General features: G+C 72.0%; 1 protein-coding gene across 1 annotated transcript in view; it reads right to left on the minus strand.

Moving 5' to 3' along the window:
- Positions 1-4,222: 4,222 nt before the first annotated feature.
- The window catches only part of COL7A1 (collagen type VII alpha 1 chain), a 36,284-nt gene continuing 20,078 nt past the window's right edge, over positions 4,223-20,428 (minus strand). Inside the window, 56 exon segments of the mRNA XM_067303637.1 lie at positions 4,223-5,816; positions 6,567-6,686; positions 6,813-6,908; positions 7,288-7,377; positions 8,051-8,095; positions 8,220-8,268; positions 8,594-8,647; positions 8,732-8,809; positions 8,905-9,021; positions 9,199-9,261; positions 9,463-9,525; positions 9,604-9,657; positions 9,831-9,884; positions 9,973-10,053; positions 10,156-10,191; positions 10,304-10,375; positions 10,658-10,729; positions 11,016-11,072; positions 11,175-11,210; positions 11,330-11,365; positions 11,458-11,502; positions 11,668-11,727; positions 11,856-11,891; positions 12,166-12,237; positions 12,330-12,455; positions 12,598-12,657; positions 12,768-12,803; positions 13,010-13,054; positions 13,206-13,250; positions 13,352-13,393; positions 13,563-13,598; positions 13,703-13,771; positions 13,901-13,981; positions 14,185-14,220; positions 14,304-14,381; positions 14,569-14,601; positions 15,120-15,164; positions 15,367-15,402; positions 15,692-15,727; positions 16,067-16,111; positions 16,187-16,249; positions 16,516-16,560; positions 16,754-16,825; positions 16,980-17,024; positions 17,233-17,268; positions 17,348-17,557; positions 17,850-17,981; positions 18,122-18,157; positions 18,315-18,362; positions 18,677-18,712; positions 18,899-18,934; positions 19,075-19,179; positions 19,586-19,621; positions 19,774-19,809; positions 20,025-20,069; positions 20,254-20,325. Coding sequence (XP_067159738.1) covers positions 5,569-5,816; positions 6,567-6,686; positions 6,813-6,908; positions 7,288-7,377; positions 8,051-8,095; positions 8,220-8,268; positions 8,594-8,647; positions 8,732-8,809; positions 8,905-9,021; positions 9,199-9,261; positions 9,463-9,525; positions 9,604-9,657; positions 9,831-9,884; positions 9,973-10,053; positions 10,156-10,191; positions 10,304-10,375; positions 10,658-10,729; positions 11,016-11,072; positions 11,175-11,210; positions 11,330-11,365; positions 11,458-11,502; positions 11,668-11,727; positions 11,856-11,891; positions 12,166-12,237; positions 12,330-12,455; positions 12,598-12,657; positions 12,768-12,803; positions 13,010-13,054; positions 13,206-13,250; positions 13,352-13,393; positions 13,563-13,598; positions 13,703-13,771; positions 13,901-13,981; positions 14,185-14,220; positions 14,304-14,381; positions 14,569-14,601; positions 15,120-15,164; positions 15,367-15,402; positions 15,692-15,727; positions 16,067-16,111; positions 16,187-16,249; positions 16,516-16,560; positions 16,754-16,825; positions 16,980-17,024; positions 17,233-17,268; positions 17,348-17,557; positions 17,850-17,981; positions 18,122-18,157; positions 18,315-18,362; positions 18,677-18,712; positions 18,899-18,934; positions 19,075-19,179; positions 19,586-19,621; positions 19,774-19,809; positions 20,025-20,069; positions 20,254-20,325 — 3,636 coding nt within the window. The 3' untranslated portion in view covers positions 4,223-5,568.

A 20,428-nucleotide genomic window follows, 5' to 3' on the forward strand; every position in this document is an offset into this window, starting at 1 on the left:
CTGGGAAGGGGGACTGGGACTAGGGGGACTGGGAATGGGGGGCACACTGGGATGGGGGATGGACTGGGGGGACTGGGAATGGGGGCACACTGGGATGGAGGGACTGGGACTAGGGGGACTGGGAATGGGCACATTGGGATAGGGGACTGGGAATGGGGGGCATACTGGGATGGGAGACTGGGAATGGGGGCACACTGGGAATGGGGGGACTGGGAATGGGGGGCACACTGGGAATGGGGGACTGGGAATGGGGGGCACACTGGGATGGGGGATGGACTAGGGGGACTGGGAATGGGGGCACACTGGGAATGGGGGGACTGGGAAAGGGGGGCACACTGGGAAGGGGGACTGGGACTAGGGGGACTGGGAATGGGGGGCACACTGGGATGGGGGATGGACTGGGGGGACTGGGAATGGGGGCACACTGGGATGGAGGGACTGGGACTAGGGGGACTGGGAATGGGCACATTGGGATGGGGGACTGGGAATGGGGGGCATACAGGGATGGGGGACTGGGAATGGGAGGACTAGGAAAGGGGGGCACACTGGGAAGGGGGACTGGGACTAGGGGGACTGGGAATGGGGGGCATACTGGGATGGGGGGCATACTGGGATGGGGGACTGGGAATGGGGGGACTAGGAAAGGGGGGCACACTGGGAAGGGGGACTGGGACTAGGGGGACTGGGAATGGGGGGCACACTGGGATGGGGGGACTGGGAAAGGGGGGCACACTGGGAAGGGGGACTGGGACTAGGGGGACTGGGAATGGGGGGCACACTGGGATGGGGGATGGACTGGGGGGACTGGGAATGGGGGCACACTGGGATGGAGGGACTGGGACTAGGGGGACTGGGAATGGGCACATTGGGATAGGGGACTGGGAATGGGGGGCATACTGGGATGGGGGACTGGGAATGGGGACACACTGGGAATGGGGGGACTGGGAATGGGGGGCACACTGGGAATGGGGACTGGGAATGGGGGGCACACTGGGATGGGGGACTGGGACTGGGGGGAATGGGACTGGGGGCACACTGGGATGGGGGGACTGGGGGGAATGGGGGGCATACTGGGGGGGGGACTGGGACTGGGGGCATGCTGAGATGGGGGGCCTGGGCCGGGGGGATGGGCACCGGGGGCACCCTGGGCGGGAGTGGTGCCCTGGGGCCGGGGGGGGACACGGGGACAGCAGGGGACGCCCCGGGATAGGGGGCAAGGGGGGAGGGGGCAGAGCATGTGCGGGAGCCCCGGGGCCCATCGCCGCCCCGCGCGGCAGAGACCCCCCGCGGGGGGGGGGGGGGGGGGGGGCACGAGCATCCGCTTCCCACCCGCGCCGGCAGCGGCGCGGAGCTTACCGAAGGCCAGGTTTTCCTCGAAGAGCATGGCGCCGCCAGGCACCTTCCCCGCGGCTCCGTCCCGGCCGGCTCGCGCCCGCCGCCGTGCACTTTGCACCGCCGCTCCGCTCGGCCCTTATCTCGACGCCTCGCCGAAGGCGCCCCGGAGCCGCCGGGAAGCGGCCGGCGCGGCCCAAGGGCCCCCGCTGCCCCGGCTCCCGGCGATCTCGCGCCCCAAACCGGGTGCAAAATCGCTAGGAAGCAGGCAGGCTGCGTTTCATCGTGCACCTCCACCGCCGAGAGCTTCCAGGCGACCGGCCGCGCTTTAAAGGGGATTTTTAATTCCACCGGGAAGCGTTGCGGGCAGGCGGAGAGAGGAGACGCCCCGGAAAAGCTGCCTGGCCCCCCAAAGCCGCCGTCGCCTTTCTCACGGGGCGGGCGGGAAGGCTGTTAAATCCCTGCACGGCTGCCGCCTGTCCGCTCTCGGCCCCTTGCTCGGCACGCGGCAGGGAGCAGCCTGCTTTCCGGCTCCGCGCTGACCCCGGACAGGTCCTTCTGCACCGGCAAAGCCCCCGTGGCGCCATTCCTGCGGCAGCGCTCGCCGTCCCACGCTCGGACAAACGCCACCCCGTGCTCCGGTCCGGCACCACGCAGAGCCTGGATGAGGTTTGGGAGCAGCCAGATCCCATCCTGGGAGCCGCCGGCAGGCACGTGGGCTCCAACCAGCCCTCAATCCGGCTGCTCCGGCGAGCCGCAGGGCTCGGCCGTGCCTGGAAAAGGGGGAGATTCATCTCCTGCGCCCGACGCGGGCCGTCAGCTCCGCGTTGGCGGCCGCCTTGGCTTGCGGCTCCTTCCCTCTGGCCGGCTCCAGCAGGACTTTCAGCCCCTGGGTGGGGACGTCCAGCGGACAAGGCCACCTTCGTCACCCCGCCGCTCCTCGCTCCCGCAGCGGGTCCCTTGGCATCTGGTTCCTGCCCCGTCGCGCTGCCTCCGTCCCCGGCTCGGGGACAGCCTGCTCCGGCGCAGTGCAAAGCATCTCCCGGCCCAGCCCCGGCCGGGATCTCGCTGGAGACCGGGCAATGACCGGGAAGGCCGGCAGCAGCTTGCCGAGGGGCACGGTCGGGAGCGCCTGCCGGGGAACGTGCTGGGAATAACCCCATCGCCCCCCACCCTGCCCGGCTGGCCCTGGCCTCGACGCACGGATCGAGCCGGGCCCCGCGCTCGGCGGGCGCTGCCCAACCTTGCCGCCCTGCTCTGCCCGCCGGGACGGGGCTCCGGGACCCCCCGGCTGCAGGAGCGCATCCGCCCGCCGCCCCGAGCCCTGCCCGGACCCTCACTGACCGCGGGAGCCAGCCAGTGCCTGGCAGCCTCCCGCCGGATCAGGCGCCCAGCGGCTTTTGGGGTAGCTGGAAAGAGGGAAACGAAAAGCATCCAACCTCCTGCACCCATCTCCCAGGTGAATCCGGCAGGAGAGGGCATGCTTCCCTAGCTGGAGGTCAGCCGGAGGCATTTTAACTAGCAGGCAAGAGGGCAATGGGAAAGCAAAGCATCCCACCACCCCCCCCGGCAACCCGTTTTCCCCCCGGGAAAGTACCACTGCAGGATGCGACCTCCCCATTCCCAGCAGGACCCTTGTCCCTCAGGCGTTCTCCCTGCGAACGCACCGACGGACGCCGGTGCTCCCACGGCCGAGAGGGGCCCGGAGCTGCCCCGCTCGGTGCCCAGCGCTGGCTCTTATCCTGCCCCCAGCTCCACCTCCCGCTCCTCCGGCCGCTCGGGGGGGCAGTGGTACGGGGGGGGGGGGATGTTATTAATACATTTTGCCTAATAGCAGGTGAAATCATCCCAGGATGGGGGGGGGGGCGTTTGCCCCCTCGCAGCATCAGTAGCTGAATTTGGAGGGTATTCCGGGAACTCGGTGCGGCTCGGACGTAGTTATTTCACGTCTGACTTCTTTAGAGAGGACTTTTTCCGTCCGATCGAGCCTTCCTGCTCCTGTCGGCCTTGCTTAATCATTCAAGGAAGGGAGAAGACACGCATGCAAATCGCCGCCGGCCAGCATCCGTGACGCTTCCAGAGGCGCGAGCGGCTGCCGTCGCCCTGGCGAGCCGGACGGGCGCTGCTAACGCTTGCCGGTGCCAGGTTGTTGTCCGGCTGCACCCAGTCCAACAGGGACACCGCTGCTTTGCAGCCTGGTTGCACCCAGTCCAACAGGGACACCGCTGCTTTGCAGCCCAGTTGCTCCCAGTCCAACCAGTCCCATCTGGCCCGGCCCCCCCACCCATTACCCAGCGCAGGGAGCACCCTGGAGGTTTTGCTATGGGGGGGACCCTACCTGGAAGGGCTTTCGCCCCATAGCATCCCTCTGTTCCCCCTTTGCAGCCTGCGGGGGCAGCTGGAGAGCCCCCTGCCAGCCCCCGGGGGTGCTCAGGCCAGGCAGGCACCTTCATGAGACGAGTTGGCAGGTCCTCAGCCCGGCCGGGTCACCCAGCACCCCCCGCCAAAGAGCCAGCGTGGCCGGGCCGGGCCAGCCCCGAGGCTCCGGCCGGCGGCCCCTCTCTCCCCCGCGGCCGCAGGCCGACCCGCTCCCTCCCCGGCGGCCGCCGCGAGAGCGGACGTAAGGCCGGCTCTGTTCCTCCTCCCGCGGACCGGACGGAGGGGAGCTCGACCCCCCCCCCCCCCCGGGGGGCTGCCAGAGCAGCCAAAATTAGCCCGAGGCGCTGATTCATCCAGCGCATCCCGCAGCGCCACGCGCCGCCGCGTCACGCCGCAGCCTCCGGCCCGGCCGCGGCGGCGCGGAGGAGCGGGAGCACGGCTCGGCGGCTCTCGCTGGCCCGAAATCCCGGGGCATCGGCTGCGGCGCACCAAGTGGCACGGCACGTCTGGGTGAGCACGGCTTTAATAGCGCGGCCCCTCCCGCGCCCCCCTCCCGCGCTCGGACACATATACAGTCGCTGTATACAGATATACACACAGAGCAGCAGCACGTACAGACGCCCTATACCCCCCGCGGCGGGGGGGCGTTTCTGGCGGCACGCGGTCCTCCATCCCTCCCCAGCCACCCCAGCCCGGCCCCGCAAACGCTCGCCGGGCGAGGGGGGGGGACACACGGCCCCACTCGGCGGCTGGGGAAGGGCAGAGGCCGCGAAGCCCCGGGAGCGAACGTCGCTTTCGCAAAGCGTTCGAGAGCGAGCGCCCGGCGGCAGGAACCGCCTCTAACGTAGCACCAGCTCCAGGGTTTCCCTTGACGGGCCCGGCGGTGCAGCCGAGCGCCCCCGGATTAAAGGCAGATGGGAGTTTGGCAGGCGTGCGAGGTGGAGGGCAGCGCGTGGAGAAAGCCTCCAGCCTTCCCGCAGGTCTTTGCCAAACCATCGCACCCCCAACAGGCGAACCGGGTCCCGGCTGCGATTAAGGTGAAATTTGTTCAAATGCAGCAGGTTGCAGAGAGCGGGCTTTCAGGGGTTTCGGGGAGGCGCCGCTTTGCCCGGGCCGTGGGCACCCCACCAGGCAGCCCAGGTGCGAACAAGCTTGGACCATGCATGGGCACTGCAAAGCGGCTTTGCGGCGGGACTCTGGACTCCCCAGGAGGTTCCGGGGGGACCGAGGGGGTCGGGAAGGGAAAGGAGAGCAGCCTGCAACCTCCGCTGGACACCGAGGGCTTCAATCCACCCGAGGGGAAGGGACGAGCGCGTTATACGCGGGAGGGGGGTGCTGCGGGAACCGAGCAGCCGTAGCCCCGGGGAGCCCAGCCACACCAATTCCCAGCCCTGCTCCCGCAGCCGCTGGCCCAGGGCCCTGGAGAGGGAGCCGGGGGCCGGGAGCCGTCTCACCAGCAGCAAATAAGTTAAAAACCAAAGAGGCAACAACCGGAGAAAACTCCAGGTCGGAAAGGAGGTTAAAAGGCTGCGGGGAATTCGGTTTCCCATTTGATAGAAATTTCACCTTAATGGAAAATAAAACTGATCTGAAAGGAAAAAAACCCGCGAGCAACAAAAAGACACGTTAGAAATAGCACCAGGTTCCCGCCGGGGGCCGAGGGCGCGGGGTCCCTGCCGGGGCCGTGGGGAGCCCGGCGCGGCTCTCCTGGAGGAGCCGAGCCGCCGCTCGGAGAGCAGCCGGGCCGTTCCCCGCGGGCAGCGCTGCCGGCCGAGGCGGAGCCCCTCACGCCTCCGTCCCCTCTGCCGGGCCCCGCCGGCTAGGCGGCGAGCGCCCGCGGGGAGAAGCGAGGCGGCGTCAGGGCCCGGCCGCGGCGGAGGGCTGCGGTGCCGCCGGGATGGCCGCGGCGCCGAGCCCCCCGCCCGGGGCCCCCGCCCGGCGCCCGCACTGGAGCTCGCAGTCCTCCCGGCTCTCGAAGCGGTTGAGGCTGCCGCGGCAGCCGCCGTAGACGAAGGGCCGGCACTCGGCGGCTCTTTGGTTGTAGTACCACCGCAGCGTGTACCGGCGGCACTCGCCCTCGTCCAGGGGCAGGCTGCAGGGGTCGGCTGCGGGGGCAAAAAGCCACGGTGAGGGGCTGGGCGCCGGGCAGGCGGGAGGTCTCCTGCCCGTCCCGGCACCGCTAGAGCCGGGGCGCACCGGCGGCGGCCTCTCCTCCCCCCGTGGCGGCCCTCGGCCCTGGGTCCCGCGCTGGGGAGGCGGCAGGGGAGGCAGGGGGGGCATTTCTCAGCTCTTCCCCCACCGCGGGGCCCGGCGCTGCCCTGGGTGCCCGGCACGTGGGTCTGCCGCTCACCTTTCCCGGCGGCCTCTCTCCTCTGCCGTCCGTGCTCGGGGGCTGCAGACAGGGAGCGAAGGGCTTGTTTAGGAGCCTGCGGCTCGGCAGAGGAGAAACCCCGACGGGAACGGCAGGGAAGGAAGGGCTCCCGGCGGGAGCACAGGCAGGAGGCGTGGAGGGATGGGCCGGCTCCGTGCTGGCCTGCCCGGAGCACTGGGAACGAGGGCAGAAGATGCTGCTCTGGGCAAAGCCTAGGTGCCGGGAGGGCTGGGACCGGAGGTGGCAGGGGGACGGGGTGGCAGCAGCATCCCTCCACGGGGACCCTCCACAGGCTGCCGGGGGCTTCCCTCCGCTCCTGGGATTCACGATCCTCTGCGGCTCCCATCCAGGGAGCCCCAACAAACCTGCCTCGGGCAGCAGGCTCCCGCCGTCCAAGGAAACCAGCCCTGCTGAGGCGCCCGGCTCCGCGGAGGCAAGGAGCCGGCAGTTGCCGCTCCGCCTTCCTCAGCCCCCGGAAACTCACCGTCGCCCATCAGGGGCTGCTCCGTGCCGTCCGCCTCCAGGGACTCGTCGTAGTCCTCCTCCGCATAGACACTCTCGTACTCGAGGTCGTCGGTGGCGGCTATGACTCGCGTGTCCTGCCCTGGGAGACAACGAAGCCGGGCATCCCTTGGTACCCGCACGCGAAGGGCCGGGACACGGCAGGACGCACAGGCAGAGCAGGGGAAAGGGGCAGCTACGAGACGAAAAGCACAGGGACAACACTCACCCTCCTCTTCCTCAGCGTGCGACAACTTAAGCACAGGGACTGCGTGGGCACTGAGCTGCGGGAACGGTTGGGTGGATGGATAGTTGGGGAAGAAACCTGGGAAGCGGGGAAGGAGACGGCACAGACATCAAAGAGGACGCGAGGGGAGCCCGGGATGCTTCCCTCCTGCCGCCGGGAGGGAAAACACCCCATTGCAGCCGGCATCAAACGCCCGCGGCCGGAGGAGAGGAGCCTGCGGGAAACACGGCCCTGGGGATGGGGGTCCAGTGGTCCCCCTGGATATACCGCAGGGTGGTGGGAACGGGCACGGCCTCCACGCATGCACAAAGCCACCGCGTGGGCAGCGGGGAGCTGCTGCCCGACTCGGCAGCGCGTGCCAGGAGCCCGGGCCGGCCTGCCCGAGCGGGACGTGCGCCCACGGGGGCCGGATCCTGCCGGCGCTGGGGCCGGCGTGGCGCTCCGGGCTTTCCATCACCTGTTCGGCCGTGCTCCCTTTCTTGGTGGACACATCTTCCTCTTCCCTTGGCCGAGTTAAAGCTGTCCCCGGCACGAGTCCCCCAGCCTCCTTGGAGACAAAGCAGCCATCTCGTGTCCGCCGCGGCCCCGGCTGCTCCCTCGCTCCCGCCGGGGCTCCCGCCCAGCTCGCTGCGCCCCCGTCCCGGCCCGCGGCGAGCTCGTCCTCCTCGGCTGCTGCACCCCAGCACCGCGGCAGCCTCGGCCCCGTGCTCCCTCCTCGGCTCGGCAGCCCCAGGCAGCGCCCGGCCGCCTTCGGTGCCATCCCGGGCACCGTGCCGAGCCGGCCACGCTCTCCGTCCCGTTGCGCCTGCCTCCGGGGATGCCTGCAGCCTCGCCGCCTCCCTCCAAGAAACTGGCCGTGCCAGCGCCTCCTGCCCTGAGCTCTGCTGCGCTCCGACCCTCCTCCTCCTCCTCCTCCTCCTCCTCCTCCTCCTCCTCACACACTCCTCCAGGAACTGCCACAGCCCTGCTGCAGAGCTCCAGCCAGCCCTCACAGTACGGATGCCAGCCCGGTGCTCCCGGCACCGGCCGGAGGGATGAGGGCTCCTGGAGGACCCTGGTGACCTCCAGGCCCTGGGAAACCTGCGGTGTACGTGGGAACACGGACTCGCTCAGCACAGATGAGCTCAGTGCATATGTGGGAGCACAGACCCGCTCGGCACGGATGAGCTCGGTGCCGCACGCAGGGCTGTAGGGAAAGGGGAAGGAATGGATGCCGGAACCTGAGTGCTCACGTGAATCCGGGCGTGGGAACCGGCCTCCGCAGGCTGCAGGGAGAGACGAGAGGGAAGGGTAAGCGGCCGCAGTGCCGGTGTCCGGGTGCGCCCCGGCCCTGGCCAGGCTCCGGCATGGGAAGGGGCTGGAGGGGCCAGAGGAGCGCGGCTCACTCACCGCAGTGCTGGCTCATCTCCTGCCTGACGAAGGCCCGGATCTCTTCCTCCTGCGGGCAGACGGAGGGTCGAAGGGCAGAGGGAGCAGACACAAGTTGCAATGAGGGAAACCGGTATTAGCTATACGGAAAACTCTTTTCCCTGTGTGGCCAGTCAAACACAGGAGCAGAGCCCGGAGCCGAGGGGAGCTTCATCCCTGGTGGCGGTCCGAGCTCCGAGCGCGGTCCCAAGCAGCCTGCTGCAGTCGGCTGAGCCCGGGCAGGGTCGGATCCAGCGCCCCTTCCCACCTGGGAGACCCGGTTGCCGGCAGCCCGCTGGGAGGCCATGCCGCGTGCCGGCCCCCCTCGCACCTCCCCGTGCCGCGCGCCTCCTTACCGTCATGCCCAGCTCGCCCTTTTCCCCGCGGAGACCCTGCGGGCCCGGGCTGCCCTACGGACAAGCGGAGGCAGGAGTGGGAAGCCTGTCCCGGGGCTCCGGCGCGCTCGGCGCGGGGCCGGGTGCCCGCTCACAAACCTGCTCTCCTCTCTCGCCGGGGATGCCAGGCACGCCGCGGGCCCCCGTCACCGACTCTCCGGCCGGGCCTCTCTCCCCCTGCGGGGACACGCGCGCGGGCGTCAGGCTGGTGGCTCCCCGCGCCCCAGCGAGCCCCCCTGCGCTCTCCGGCGCCGCTTCCCCCGGGCGCTCACCTTCTGGCCCTGCATGCCCTCGGGACCGCGTGGGCCAACGCTGCCGGGCGGGCCGGGGGGGCCGGGCGCCCCGTCGCTGCCCCGCGCGCCGGGCGCACCGATAATGCCTGGAGCGCCCTGCGGGAGAGCGGAGGGTCAGGCCGGTGATCCCGATATCCCAGGACCCGCCGGGCCCCAGAGCAGCGCCCGGGGCTGGGGCAGCACCGGACGGCTCTTCGGAAGGCATCCGACTGTGCTGCGCTTCGGAAACAGCACCGCAGGGAGGGGGGTCCTGCGTCTTCACGGCTCGCTCACCCGCTCTCCTTTCTCCCCCTGGTCTCCCTTGGCTCCCTGCTGCCCGTCGAATCCCCGGTCGCCCTGGGGAAGGAAGGAAGGAAGGTTGGGGAAGGACGGACGTGGCTCCCAGGGCAGTCACGGCGGCGGGACCGTCCCTGGGGTTTACAGTGCCGGGTGGCTGCGGACTGTCCCACAGTCCCAGCACGGCTTTTCCCCGCGGAGCCACGACGGGAGATGGAGCCAAGCGTGGCCGCGGGGCCGGCAGGAGCCACCCGGACCTACCTTGGGCCCCATCAGTCCCTCCTTCCCGGGGACTCCCGGTGCTCCCGACAGGCCCAGCTCTCCCTAGGGGCGAAGCAGACGTCGGTGAGCCGTGGGCCGTGTGTCCCTGTCCCCCCGCCCCGGTGCCAGCGCTGTGCTTACCGGCTCGCCCTTCCTCCCCGGCAGCCCGGAGCGTCCCGGGATCCCTGTCTCTCCCTACAGCGGGCAGGAGAGATGCAGGGTGGTCAGCGAGAGGCGGCCGTGGGGCTCAGGTTTGGCCTCAGCCATCTCCCTGCTCCCCCGGCTGGCGGACGCTCGACGGACGGGGTGCGAACGGCCGCGGGATGCAGGTCCCCCGCTGCGGGGGTGCCCCGCAGGCACCCACTCACCTTGTCGCCCTTGCCCCCGTCGAGGCCACAGGCGCCTTTCATGCCCCGATCGCCCTGCAGGGGAGAGAGGAGTCCCCCGAGTCCAGCCGCGCCGCGCCGCGCGGGTCCCTGCCCGGCTCAGCGCGCGGGGGGGGCCACGCACCTTGAGGCCGCGCATGCCCAGCGGTCCCATGTCGCCCTTCTCTCCCCGGGCTCCGGGGATCCCGTCCCGTCCTGCCTGGCCCTGCGGGAGAAGCAAACGCAGCGTGACGCAGCGTGACGCAGCGTGACGCAGGGCTCCCGCTCCGCGGCGGGGCGGCACGGGGGCCGAGGCGCGGGTCCTCACCGGCTCGCCGGGCTCTCCCGACGCGCCGACTTCTCCCTGGCGAAGGTGAAGGTGAAGGCAAAAGCACGGGTCAGGGTCGGAGGTGCCGGAGGGCCCCATGCCCCCCGCACACCCTGGCGGCAGCGGCGGCAGCTGCCCAGGTCCTCACCTTCTGCCCGCCGGGGCCGCGCGCCCCGGGGAAGCCCGTGGAGCCCTTCTCGCCTGGCTCGCCCTGTGCCCCCTGCGAGCAGAAACCGCGATGGCCGCGGGGACGTCTGCGGCCACGGCAGCACCCGAGACCAGCCCCGGCAGCTCCCCGTGCCGGGGTGCTGAGCACCGTGCCGGGCGCCGTACGCTGTGCCTGGGGCCCGCAGGCGCCGGCACGGGGGGGCACGGGGACGCCAGCACGCTCCGGTCCCCCAGCATCGCAGCCGTCGCCCCCTCCGCAGCCCGCTGGTCCCAGGCAAGCGGGCCCAGCCCTGCACAAGCCCCGGCCCCCCCGGCCCTCCCTGCAGCCCCCTACCTTCTCTCCGGGGAGGCCCTGCTCCCCCTTGTTCCCCTTGTCCCCTTCCGTGCCCTTCAGGCCACGCTCGCCCTGCGGGGGGGAAGCAGAAGGAGGGCGTCAGGGGATGGGGAGAGGGTCAGGGGATGGGGAGAGGGTCAGGGGATGGGGAGAGGGTCAGGGGATGGGGATGGGGATGGGGATGGGGAAGGGATCTCTCCTGCGATGCGCTGGGAGAGAGGGGTGCAGGATCAGCCCCGCGAGGCCAGGAGCTGCCTGGGCGGGCGGGCGGGGGGGGTGCACAGAGGAGCCCTGCCCGTGGGGACGGGAGCGGTGACAGAGGGGGACAGGGAGGACTGGGAGGGGGACAGGCTCTTACCGGCTCCCCCTTGCTGCCCCGCGCTCCAGCGGGCCCCTCCACCATGACGGTATCGCCCTGCACGGGACAGCAGAGGGGTTGGGGGTGAGGGGGGGGGCAGCGCCACTGCCCTCCCTCCCGCCCCCCCCGGCCCCGGGGGGCAGGCGCACGGGGACCCACCTTGTCTCCTTTGGGCCCCGCGGCCCCAGCGTCTCCCTGCAAGAAAGGGCGCACGGTGAGGACCTGCGCGGGGCGGCGGGGACGCGCGCGGGGAGGGGGGGGACCCCAGGCCGCAGGGCCACGCCGCCCCCGTCCCCAAGGAGCGGGTGCCGTACCTTGTCCCCGCGCTCCCCGCGGTTCCCGGGCAAGCCCTGCGGGAGAGAGGAGAGCGATGGTGAGGCAGGCAGGGAGCGGGCGGGAGGCGCAGCCAGGGCACGGGATGGGAATTGAAATGGGAATTTACCGCCGGCCCGCGGTCGCCTTCCAGCCCCGGGCGCCCGTCTTTGCCCTGCGAGAGGGAAAAGAGGAGTGAAGCCACGGGCTGGGAACGGGAGCACCCCAGCGGCACCTCGGCACAGACCCGGCCCCGGTGCCCGGGGGCAGCCGCAGACTCCGGCCGCGGCGCTTTGCCCCTGCCGCTGGCATCACGGGGGCCCGCGGCCGCGCTCCGTACCCGTGGGCCCGGGTCTCCTCGCTCGCCTCTGGCTCCGGGCAGCCCGGCCCCCGGGTCCCCCTGCGCGGGGGGGAAGCGAGAGCTCGTTAGCGTCCTTGCTGCGACCCGCCGCGGGCGAGGGGCTCGCGCGGCCCCGGCCACGCCGCGGCCCCCCTCCACGCCGGGCTGGGGGGCTGCCCCGGTCCTACCTTGTCACCCTTCAGGCCGGAGATCCCCTGTGCCCCCTGAAATGAAGGAGACGGGTGAGCCGAGTGGCTCCGGCGGCGCTGGGACCAGCCGGGGAGCTCCCCCGGCTGGGGGCTGCCCCTGCTCCCCCCGGGGACGACGAGGTCCCAGCTGCACCGGTCCCACCGCGGGAATGCGGTGCCGGATACCCCGAAGCCTCCCTCCAAGCTCGCACGGATATTCCTGCCCGGCTCCGGAGCCCGGAGCAGGCACGAGCCCCTGCCACTGTCACCCAGCTTCGGGGAGCCGGCGGCACGGGGGCCCCACACTCACAGCTGTCCCCGGGGGCCCTGGTGGTCCTGCCGGTCCGGATGTGCCGTCCCTCCCGGGAAAGCCGATCAGACCCTTGGAGAGAAACGCCGGTGAGCGGCACAGAGGGCACTGCCCCATGCTCCGGGGGGGCCCGGCGCGCCCCCAGCCGAGAGCCGTATCCTTACCCTCTCTCCGGGGGCACCCGGCGGGCCCGGCTGCCCGTTGTCTCCTCTCAGGCCCGGCTGCCCCGGGGTCCCGGCGACCCCTGCCAAGCCCGGGGGTCCCGGAGGGCCTGGCAAGCCGGTGTCACCCTGGAGCAGAGAGGGGAACGATGGGGAAACAGTCCCCAGGGAGAGTCCGGGAGCGCGTCCCTCTCGCGGCCAGCTGAGCCGGACACGAGCTTGCTGTCCAGGGACATGGCGAGAGCCACGGCGACACGGGGGCAGAAGTCACCTTCAGGCCGGGAGGTCCGTCCTGTCCCGGGGGTCCCCGCACGCCGACACCAGGAGAGCCCTGCGCGGGTGGGCAGAGAGCACGTGGACATCACACGCGCGGTGGGCACAGGAGAGGCGTCCAGGGGGTCTCGGGGACACCCTGCCCCCCCAGGACGAGGGGGAACTTACCTTTTCCCCCTTGGCTCCGGACGATCCTTTGGCTCCCTGTGGAGACACCAAGCCATCAGGGAGGTGTGAACGGGGTGCGTGGGGCAGGGGTGCCCACGCCGGGCACGCGCGCTCCAAGCGGCTCCCCAGCGGAGGCACGGGGCTCCCGTCAGGCAGCGATGATGCCGCCTCGGAGCTGGAGCGGGTCCGACCCTCCCAGACAGCATCGACCCACCCCAACATCACGTTGGCTTCCTACTCACGTCTTCCCCGGGATCTCCAGCCTCTCCAAGTCTTCCCGGCTCCCCCTGGCAGGGGGAAACGAGGAACAGGCACAGGCGGGTGACTCGCGGAGGGGAGCGGACGCGGCCGGGCCGCGCGGAGCCCGGCACCCCCGTGGCCACTTCCCCCCCCCCCGGCCGCCCGCCACCCACCCACCCACCCGTGGCAGCTCCTCACCTTCTCTCCCCTGGGGCCGGGCAAGCCCCGGTCGCCCTTGGAGCCCTGCCGGGGAGGGAGCGCAGCGTTAGGGCCTGCTTGGCAAAGCAGAAGGCGGAAGGGACGGCGGGGTGGGGGGGGAGAAGAGACGGACGGGGCCGACTTACGGGTTCGCCCAGCAGGACTCCCTCCATCAGCGCCGGCTCGCCCTGCGGCGACACGCGGCGGGTCAGGCACGCCAGCGCCGGGCCCCGCAGCCCCCCGCCCGCCGCGGCCCCCCTTCGCGGGGAAGGGCGCTGCGGCACGTCCCCCGGGCCGGGAGCGGGAGCCAGGAGCTGCGGCTCCCGCTCCCGGCCGCATCGCGCCCCGGCTCCTTACCTTCTCGCCTTTGGCGCCGGGGGGGCCGGCGACGGCCTGGGGCGGAGGGGAGAAAGGCAGCCGGTTAGCAGGGCTGGGGCAGAGGTGCGCGCCGGGCTCTGGACGAGCTCCCAGCCACTGCCTGCGGGAGCTTTACTCACCTGCCCCGGCGCTCCGGCGGCCCCCGGCTCTCCTTTGGGGCCGGCAGCGCCCGAAGGTCCCGGCATCCCCTGGCGCAAACAGCGCAGCCATCAGCCTCGGCCGGCAAGGGCCCAGCGGGTGCTGCACCCTGCGCTGAGCCCCGCGCGCCCGCTCCTCAGCGTCCCCAGCGTAAGAGGCCGGGGCGTCCCGCACCGTACCATCTTCCCGGGCAGTCCCGGCTCGCCGTCCTTCCCCGGCACGCCGTCTCTCCCCGGCACACCCGGCTTCCCGCTCTCCCCCTGCGGATGGCAAGAGAGGGGCTGGGGCTGCGGGGCAGGGCTGGGGGCAGCGGGTCGCCCCACGGCCGGCGCTCCCGCGGGGCTCCCGGGGAGCCGGAGCACCCCGTGCCGACGGCAGCCTGGCTTTGCCGCCCGGATCAGGCAGGAGGCAGGGATGCCGCGGGCAGAGCCAGGCCCGGAGGCAGCAGGGAAGGCGCACTCACCACTTGTCCCGACAGCCCGGGGGCACCCTGCGGGCCCTGCAAGAGGGACGCAAGCAGAAGGTGAAGCCGCAGCCGAGGGAGCGGAAAGGGCCTCTCCCGAGCAGCAGGCTGCCGAGCGCGCCGAAATACCTACCGCGAGGCCGGGGGGGCCGGGGGGGGCCGGGCAGCCCCATGCTGCCCTGGGGGCCGGGCAAGCCCTGCAACGCAAAGAGCCGCGTCAGAGGAGACGCCGCGCTGCCCTCGGCACAGCCGGACCCGCCGGGGGCTGCCCGGTCTCGGCTGGCGAGGAACGAGGAGTCCCCGCGGGAAGGCGCCGGCTGGCTTCGGGGTGCCAGGGCCGGTGCCGACGGGGACGGGGAGCCCCGGGAGGGCACAGCGACTCACTCGGATGCTGGAGCCAGGCTCCCCCGGATCTCCCTGCAAAGAGAGCGCCTGCGTCGGTCCCGCCGCCCCGACCCATGAGCCCACGGCCATCGCAGTCACGACCACGTCCCCACGGTGGGTACGGCCCCCGCACCCGCCAAGGGGCTCCCCCAAACCCTGAGCCTCCCAAAACACTGCAGGGAAACACCACATACCCCCCTGCCAGGACTGGGAGAGGAAAGGGCGAGCCAGGCCTGCCCCAAGGTCTCCCTGCGGCCACCGCAGTCCTGGCTGCAGGAGCGCAGCCAGGAGAGAGGAGGCCGAGCTGCCAGGAGAGCTGAGAACGTGGCAGCTCGTGTCCAGATGGGTGCCCAAACCCCCCACCTGTGGGTGCAGCCACTTGCCTTACACACGTCCCCACGGCAGGGCCAGCCCAGCTCCCCGGAGCAGCGATGGGCAGCCTGAAGTTACCCCCCAGCAAAGTCCCCTCCAGCCCGTCGGCCTCCGGAGAGGTCCTGACGCCGGCAGGGCACCGATTCCCCTCTGCCGGCTCGAACAGAGCCGCAACGTACCTTCATCCCAGACAGGCCCTGGGTGCCCGGCGGGCCAGCGGTGCCCTGCAGGGAACAAGGTGACGTTACCTCTGGGGTGGCCGCAGCCCTGGCCCCGCGCTTGCAGGTGGCACAGCTCCGTGGGACCGGGAGGGGACGCCGGGACAGTGCGGCGTCCCATCGCCCTTTGCCGCGGGACGCCAGCCCCAGCTCACGGCCACCAGGCATGACATTCCCGTGCACCCCGGGACACGGGGTGGCTCCTTACCGGAGGTCCTGGAGGCCCCGGGTCTCCCTGGTTGCCCTGAAGGGATGAAGGATGCAGTCAGTGCGGGGACCGATTTTCCCCGCTGCAAGACGCCTCCCCTGGCAGGGGGGACACCGGACAGCGCTGGTGGCCCTGGCGAGCACCCATGCGAAGCGGGGACAAACCCAGCCAGCTCCCGGCAGGATGCCCAAGGGCCCAACGCCGGCGGAGCCCGCCGCGGTGCCGGGAGGCGACGGTGCAGCCGGGCCAGGGCGCACAGCGGGGACGGCAGCCCCGACCCCGCGCACAGGGGGGACGGCGACATGCGGGTGGCACAAACACCTACCGGGCGGCCCAGCACGCCGGGGAAACCTGGCAAGCCCTGGAAAGAACCACGGCAAAGCCGGCGGGTTAGCGACACCCCAGCGACCCCCAGAGCAGCCCCGCTCGGCCAGGCCTGGTCTCCCCGCTCCCGCAAGGACGAGCGCAGCACCGGAGCGCCCTACCCAGACCCACGGCCGAGGGGGTACTTACGGCCGGGCCGGGAGGCCCTCTAAAGCCCTGCGGGCCCTGCGCGGGAGGGAAGGATATAAAACAGCACGTGAACGCTCCCACGGGTGCCGGCGGCGGCGGCCGGTGCGGGACTGCGGGACCTTCCCACCCATCCCACTGCAGCCCGTTCCATGCCGTCCTGCCCACCCCACGCGCCAGCCCCACTCACCGGCTTCCCGTCGGGGCCAGCCAGCCCTCTCTCTCCCGGGAGGCCCTAGAGCAAGGAGACAGGGAGGGGGTCAGGGCGAGGCCGGGGCTCCGGCGGCGCGGGGGACCGTGCCGTACTCACCGGGGAGCCGTCCCTGCCCTTCTCGCCAGGCTCTCCTCGCTCGCCCCGCGGCCCCGCTTCGCCCTGCGTCGGGGAGAGGAGCCCGGTTGCAGGAGCCGCGCCGGACGCGGCCCTGTTCCCACGCGGCCGAGGGCTTCCCGGCCCGCTCCGCGATCCCGCCTGCACCCAACGAGAGGTGCCCCAGCGCGCCAGGCCCCCACCGTGCCCGGGGCGGTCGCAGCCATCAGAGACCGGGAGAGGAGAGCAGAGAGCCGGTGCCGAGCCCAGAAAGGAGCAGGCGGGAGCGAGAGAGAAGCGGAGAAGCCACGAGAGACTTACTACACGCAGACCTTATCTCCTTTGGGTCCGCGCTCGCCCTCGGCACCCGACTCGCCCTGCGGGGAGGAGAAGGGAGACGCCGTCAGCCCCGTGCTCCCGCCGTGCCGTGGCTCAGGACACCTTCCCCGCTGCTCCCGGGCGCAGGGGCCAGGGCCAGATGTCCGGGACGGCACGCCAGGGCCAGGCAGCGCCGGTCCATCTCCTCCACCATCCTGGCCCCTCGACTCCCCTCCGTCCTGGCACACGCACCTTGATTCCCTTGGGTCCGGTGGGGCCGCGCTCGCCCGGGAAGCCCATGAGGCTGCCCTCCGCCACGTCCGCCTGCGGGCACAGCGCAGTCAGGGCCGGCAGCCCCCGGGACACCCGGCCCCCCCGCCCCGTGGCTGCGGGGAGCGGGCACCGCTATCCGCCGCCGGAGGCACAAGCAGGGGCGCGTGCCCCTTGGGGACGGTCCCCAGCAGCACGCGTCACCTACCTTGGGCCCCGGGGGCCCTGGGGGTCCCGGCAAACCTTCTCTGCCCTGGTGACGGGATAAATGGGCCGAGCGTCAGAGGGACAGAGGGACAGAGGGATGGAGGGGCACAGCGGAGCGGGGCCACCCCTGGCTCCCCCGCGGGAGCATCCCCGTGCCCCACGGAGAGCCCCGTCCCTCCAAGACCCGCAAGGCCACGAGCCCAGCTGGGGGCGCGGCGGGGGCACGGGGGGACCGCGTCCCCGGCCCGGCTCACCTGCTCGCCGCGGTCGCCCTTCTCGCCTCGCTCGCCCTGGGGAAGCAACACGGCACCCATCACGGCGAGCCCGGCCAGGCAGGGGCCCCCCGACCCCCATCCCACCGGCACTCACCTTCTCGCCAGGCCTCCCGGCCTCCCCCAGCTCCCCGGCCCGGCCCGGCACCCCGGGGATCCCCGGTTTGCCGGGCTCTCCCGGCTGGCCAGGCGGCCCCTCAGGGCCCCGCTCGCCCACGGCACGGCCCGCGGGGCCCTGGGGGCCGGGGGCACCTTGGTCCCCCTTGTCACCTTTGGCTCCTCGCTCGCCGGGGAAGCCTATGGAGCCCTGCAAAACACAGCACAGCTCTGCCAGAGCGGGGCCGCAGGGCGGGCGCCCCAAAACCCCGGGGCCGTGGGCCACCCAGAGCACCCCGGGGTGGGAGGGAGGCACCAGGAGGGCCGCGGCGGCCCCGGGAAGGCGGGTGGCTCGCAAGGGCGCTGCCGAGGCTCGCCGGGGTCTCCGAGCCGGCTGCGCCGACGCCAGAGGCAGCCCGCGTGCGGGGAAGCGGGGCGGCGCGCGGGAGCATCGCAGGGCGCTGGGAGGCGGCGCGGGGCGGCCAGCTCGGGCCGTCGCTCACCTCTCTGCCCGGAGGCCCCCTCTCCCCCGGCTCCCCTCTGCCGCCCTTCTGGCCCCGCAGGCGTTCGGACATGGGCAGGAACGAGTCCGAGCTCCCGTCGTAGGCACCCGTCAGCTCCTTGAGGGAGGAAATCTGGCAGGAGAAAGAGCCGCCGGTCAGGGAGCTTGTCCCGCCACCTCCCAGCCCCGCGACCCGGTGTCGCTCCTCCTGTGGCTGGCGGCAGGAACAGCCCCCGGCCCACGAGCGGGGGCCCAGGGCCGCTGGCTACGTACCTTGATGCCAAGGGCTTCCAGGCCACGTTCAATGTTCTGCAATACAGGGACATTAAAAATGAAGCCAGTGCCAGCCTGCTCGCCCCACCAGGGTTCCGGAGGCTTCGCTCCCCAGGGATAATGTCCCAGCCTTGCCGACCTCCCAGGGGTAGGAGCTTTATCTGGGGGTCGGACAGGTCAGTGGGGAACTTACCACTCCTGTCCCGGGCTCACCGCGTGCTCCGGGGTTGCCAGGTCGCCCCTAGGTTTGCAGAGCGAGAGGGAATGAGAAGACCTACAATGGCACTGATGCTGCCCTCAGTAGGTTTCAGAGTCAACGCTGCAGCGAGAAGCATGAGGCAGGGCTCTTTAGAGCCTGCCCTTCAGCCCTGTCCCCGCGAGGCCTGCGGGCGATGCAGCTGGGCAGGGCATCGAGGAGCAGCCCTGAACCACGGCTCTGGCACCGGGGCGCGCAGAGGCCCTGCCCTCGCTTTCGGGAGCTGCCTGGGGCAGGGGCAATGATTCCCGCCACCCTGGGGTGCTCTCAGCTTGCCGTGCTCCGCGCTGGGTACTCACCGGCTCCCCTCTGGATCCGGGCTCCCCTGGGTCCCCCTGAAACACAGCACAGGCGTCGGGGGGCAGCAGGGCCGGGCTGCCCAGCGCCGACTCCGGCGAGGGTCCGGCCCAGCGAGGGGCCCGTTCGGGGAGAGGAAACCCCCGGGATGGCCCAAGCGCTCGCCCTCCCCGGCACGGGGACCGCCGAGCCTTCGCCTCGGAGCGCTCAGGGAAGTCACCTACCTTTGGTCCAGCAATGCCGGGAAGGCCTGGCGAACCCTGGAAGATGCAGAGGGGACATGATGGCACCCAGCACCCGCGGGGCAGGGCTCTCCTTGCCTCTCTCCCTGCTCACCCAGCGGGAGCCCGGACTCCTGGGTCCGGCGCTGGGCAGCATCGGGGGCTCTAGGAATACGCACCTGGCCTGGGGGGCCAAGCTGCCCCGGGACGCCGGGGAGGCCGGGGGCGCCGGGGGGGCCTGGCACGCCGCTGTCCCCTTGCTCGCCCTTGGCACCGCCGCGGCCCTGCCAGGAGACAAAAGTGTCACCCCGGGTGGCCAGCGCTGTCCCAGCCAGGGGCACGCGCCCCACCAGCTCCCACCGCCCACGATGCAGGGACCACGCACTCCTGGGAGCAGCAGGGTCAGCGAGGCGGGGTGGGGGCTCCCCTCCTGCCCCCGGGATCTGAGAGCCCCTCTCCCGGGCTGCAGCGGGCGGCCGAGGACCAGGGAAGCCGCGGGAGACGAGCCGAGGCTCCACGACACCATGTCCCGTCTGCCGAGCAGGGGCTGAGGCCGGCGCCCTCCAGCCCAACGCTGCCTTCCCGCAAGTTTGGGGGCGGCCGAGCCGCGGTGGGGGACCAGGGCTGCCGGTGCTGAAGGTGAGGCAGGGCCTGGGGGGGACCACAGCTCCTCTCCACCGAGGTACTCACGTCTCTGCCGGGGGCTCCAGCATCGCCTTTTTCTCCCTAATAAGGAGAAAAAAGAGGAGTTAAAAGGATGCTTTTCCCGACAGTGTGCCCCCGGAAGGCGCTCTCAGGCGGGGAGGTGCTCCAAGCGAGACCCTGGGCCAGGAAGTGCCACCAGGCACGGCAGGACCAGCCGGAGCGCTGCTCCTTACCTTCCTCCCATCTTCTCCCGGCGTCCCGTCTTCCCCCTGGAAAGGCAGGCCCCCAGTCAGTGCCTGGCTCCTGGCAGCTCCGGACCAGTCCCGACGCCCCCGTACGGGGCCTGCACGGGACGGGGCCAGTGCTGCAGGCTCCGAGCGCAGTGAGCCCTCCGCCACGCGCCTCCCGCGCCCGGGTCTGAGGATTTAACGGCGGATCCGGGGCTGCCGCTCCCCAGCCCCACAGCCCCCCGGCCCCTACTCACGTTCTTGCCGTTGAGGCCGGGTTTGCCACCGTCGCCGGGTTTGCCCTAGGAGGAAAGGGGCCCTGAGAGAGCAGCCGGCGCCCGGCCCCCCCAGCGCCCCTCGGCACGGACAGCCGGGGTCCCTGGGGCAGGAGCACGGGGCGAGCCGGGCAGAAGGAGCCGGCTGGGAACGGCCGGAGGGGAGCCGGGGCAGGAGGCGGCCTCGGTGCCCGGAGCGGCGGGTACTTACGGGGAGGCCAGGCGGTCCCGGGGGGCCGAGGGGGCCAGGCAGGCCCTGCTCCCCCCGCAGCCCGGGCAGTCCCTGTGGGGAGAGGAGATGGGGGGAGGCAGGGCCCCGCTTAGGCACCCAGCGGCAGGGCACCCGCCTCCCGCGGCGGGCTCGGGGACAGCACCCCGGGAGAAGG

This window comes from Apteryx mantelli, chromosome 12 (assembly GCF_036417845.1).
Source record: "Apteryx mantelli isolate bAptMan1 chromosome 12, bAptMan1.hap1, whole genome shotgun sequence".
In the NCBI taxonomy this organism is placed as follows: Eukaryota; Metazoa; Chordata; class Aves; order Apterygiformes; family Apterygidae; genus Apteryx; species Apteryx mantelli.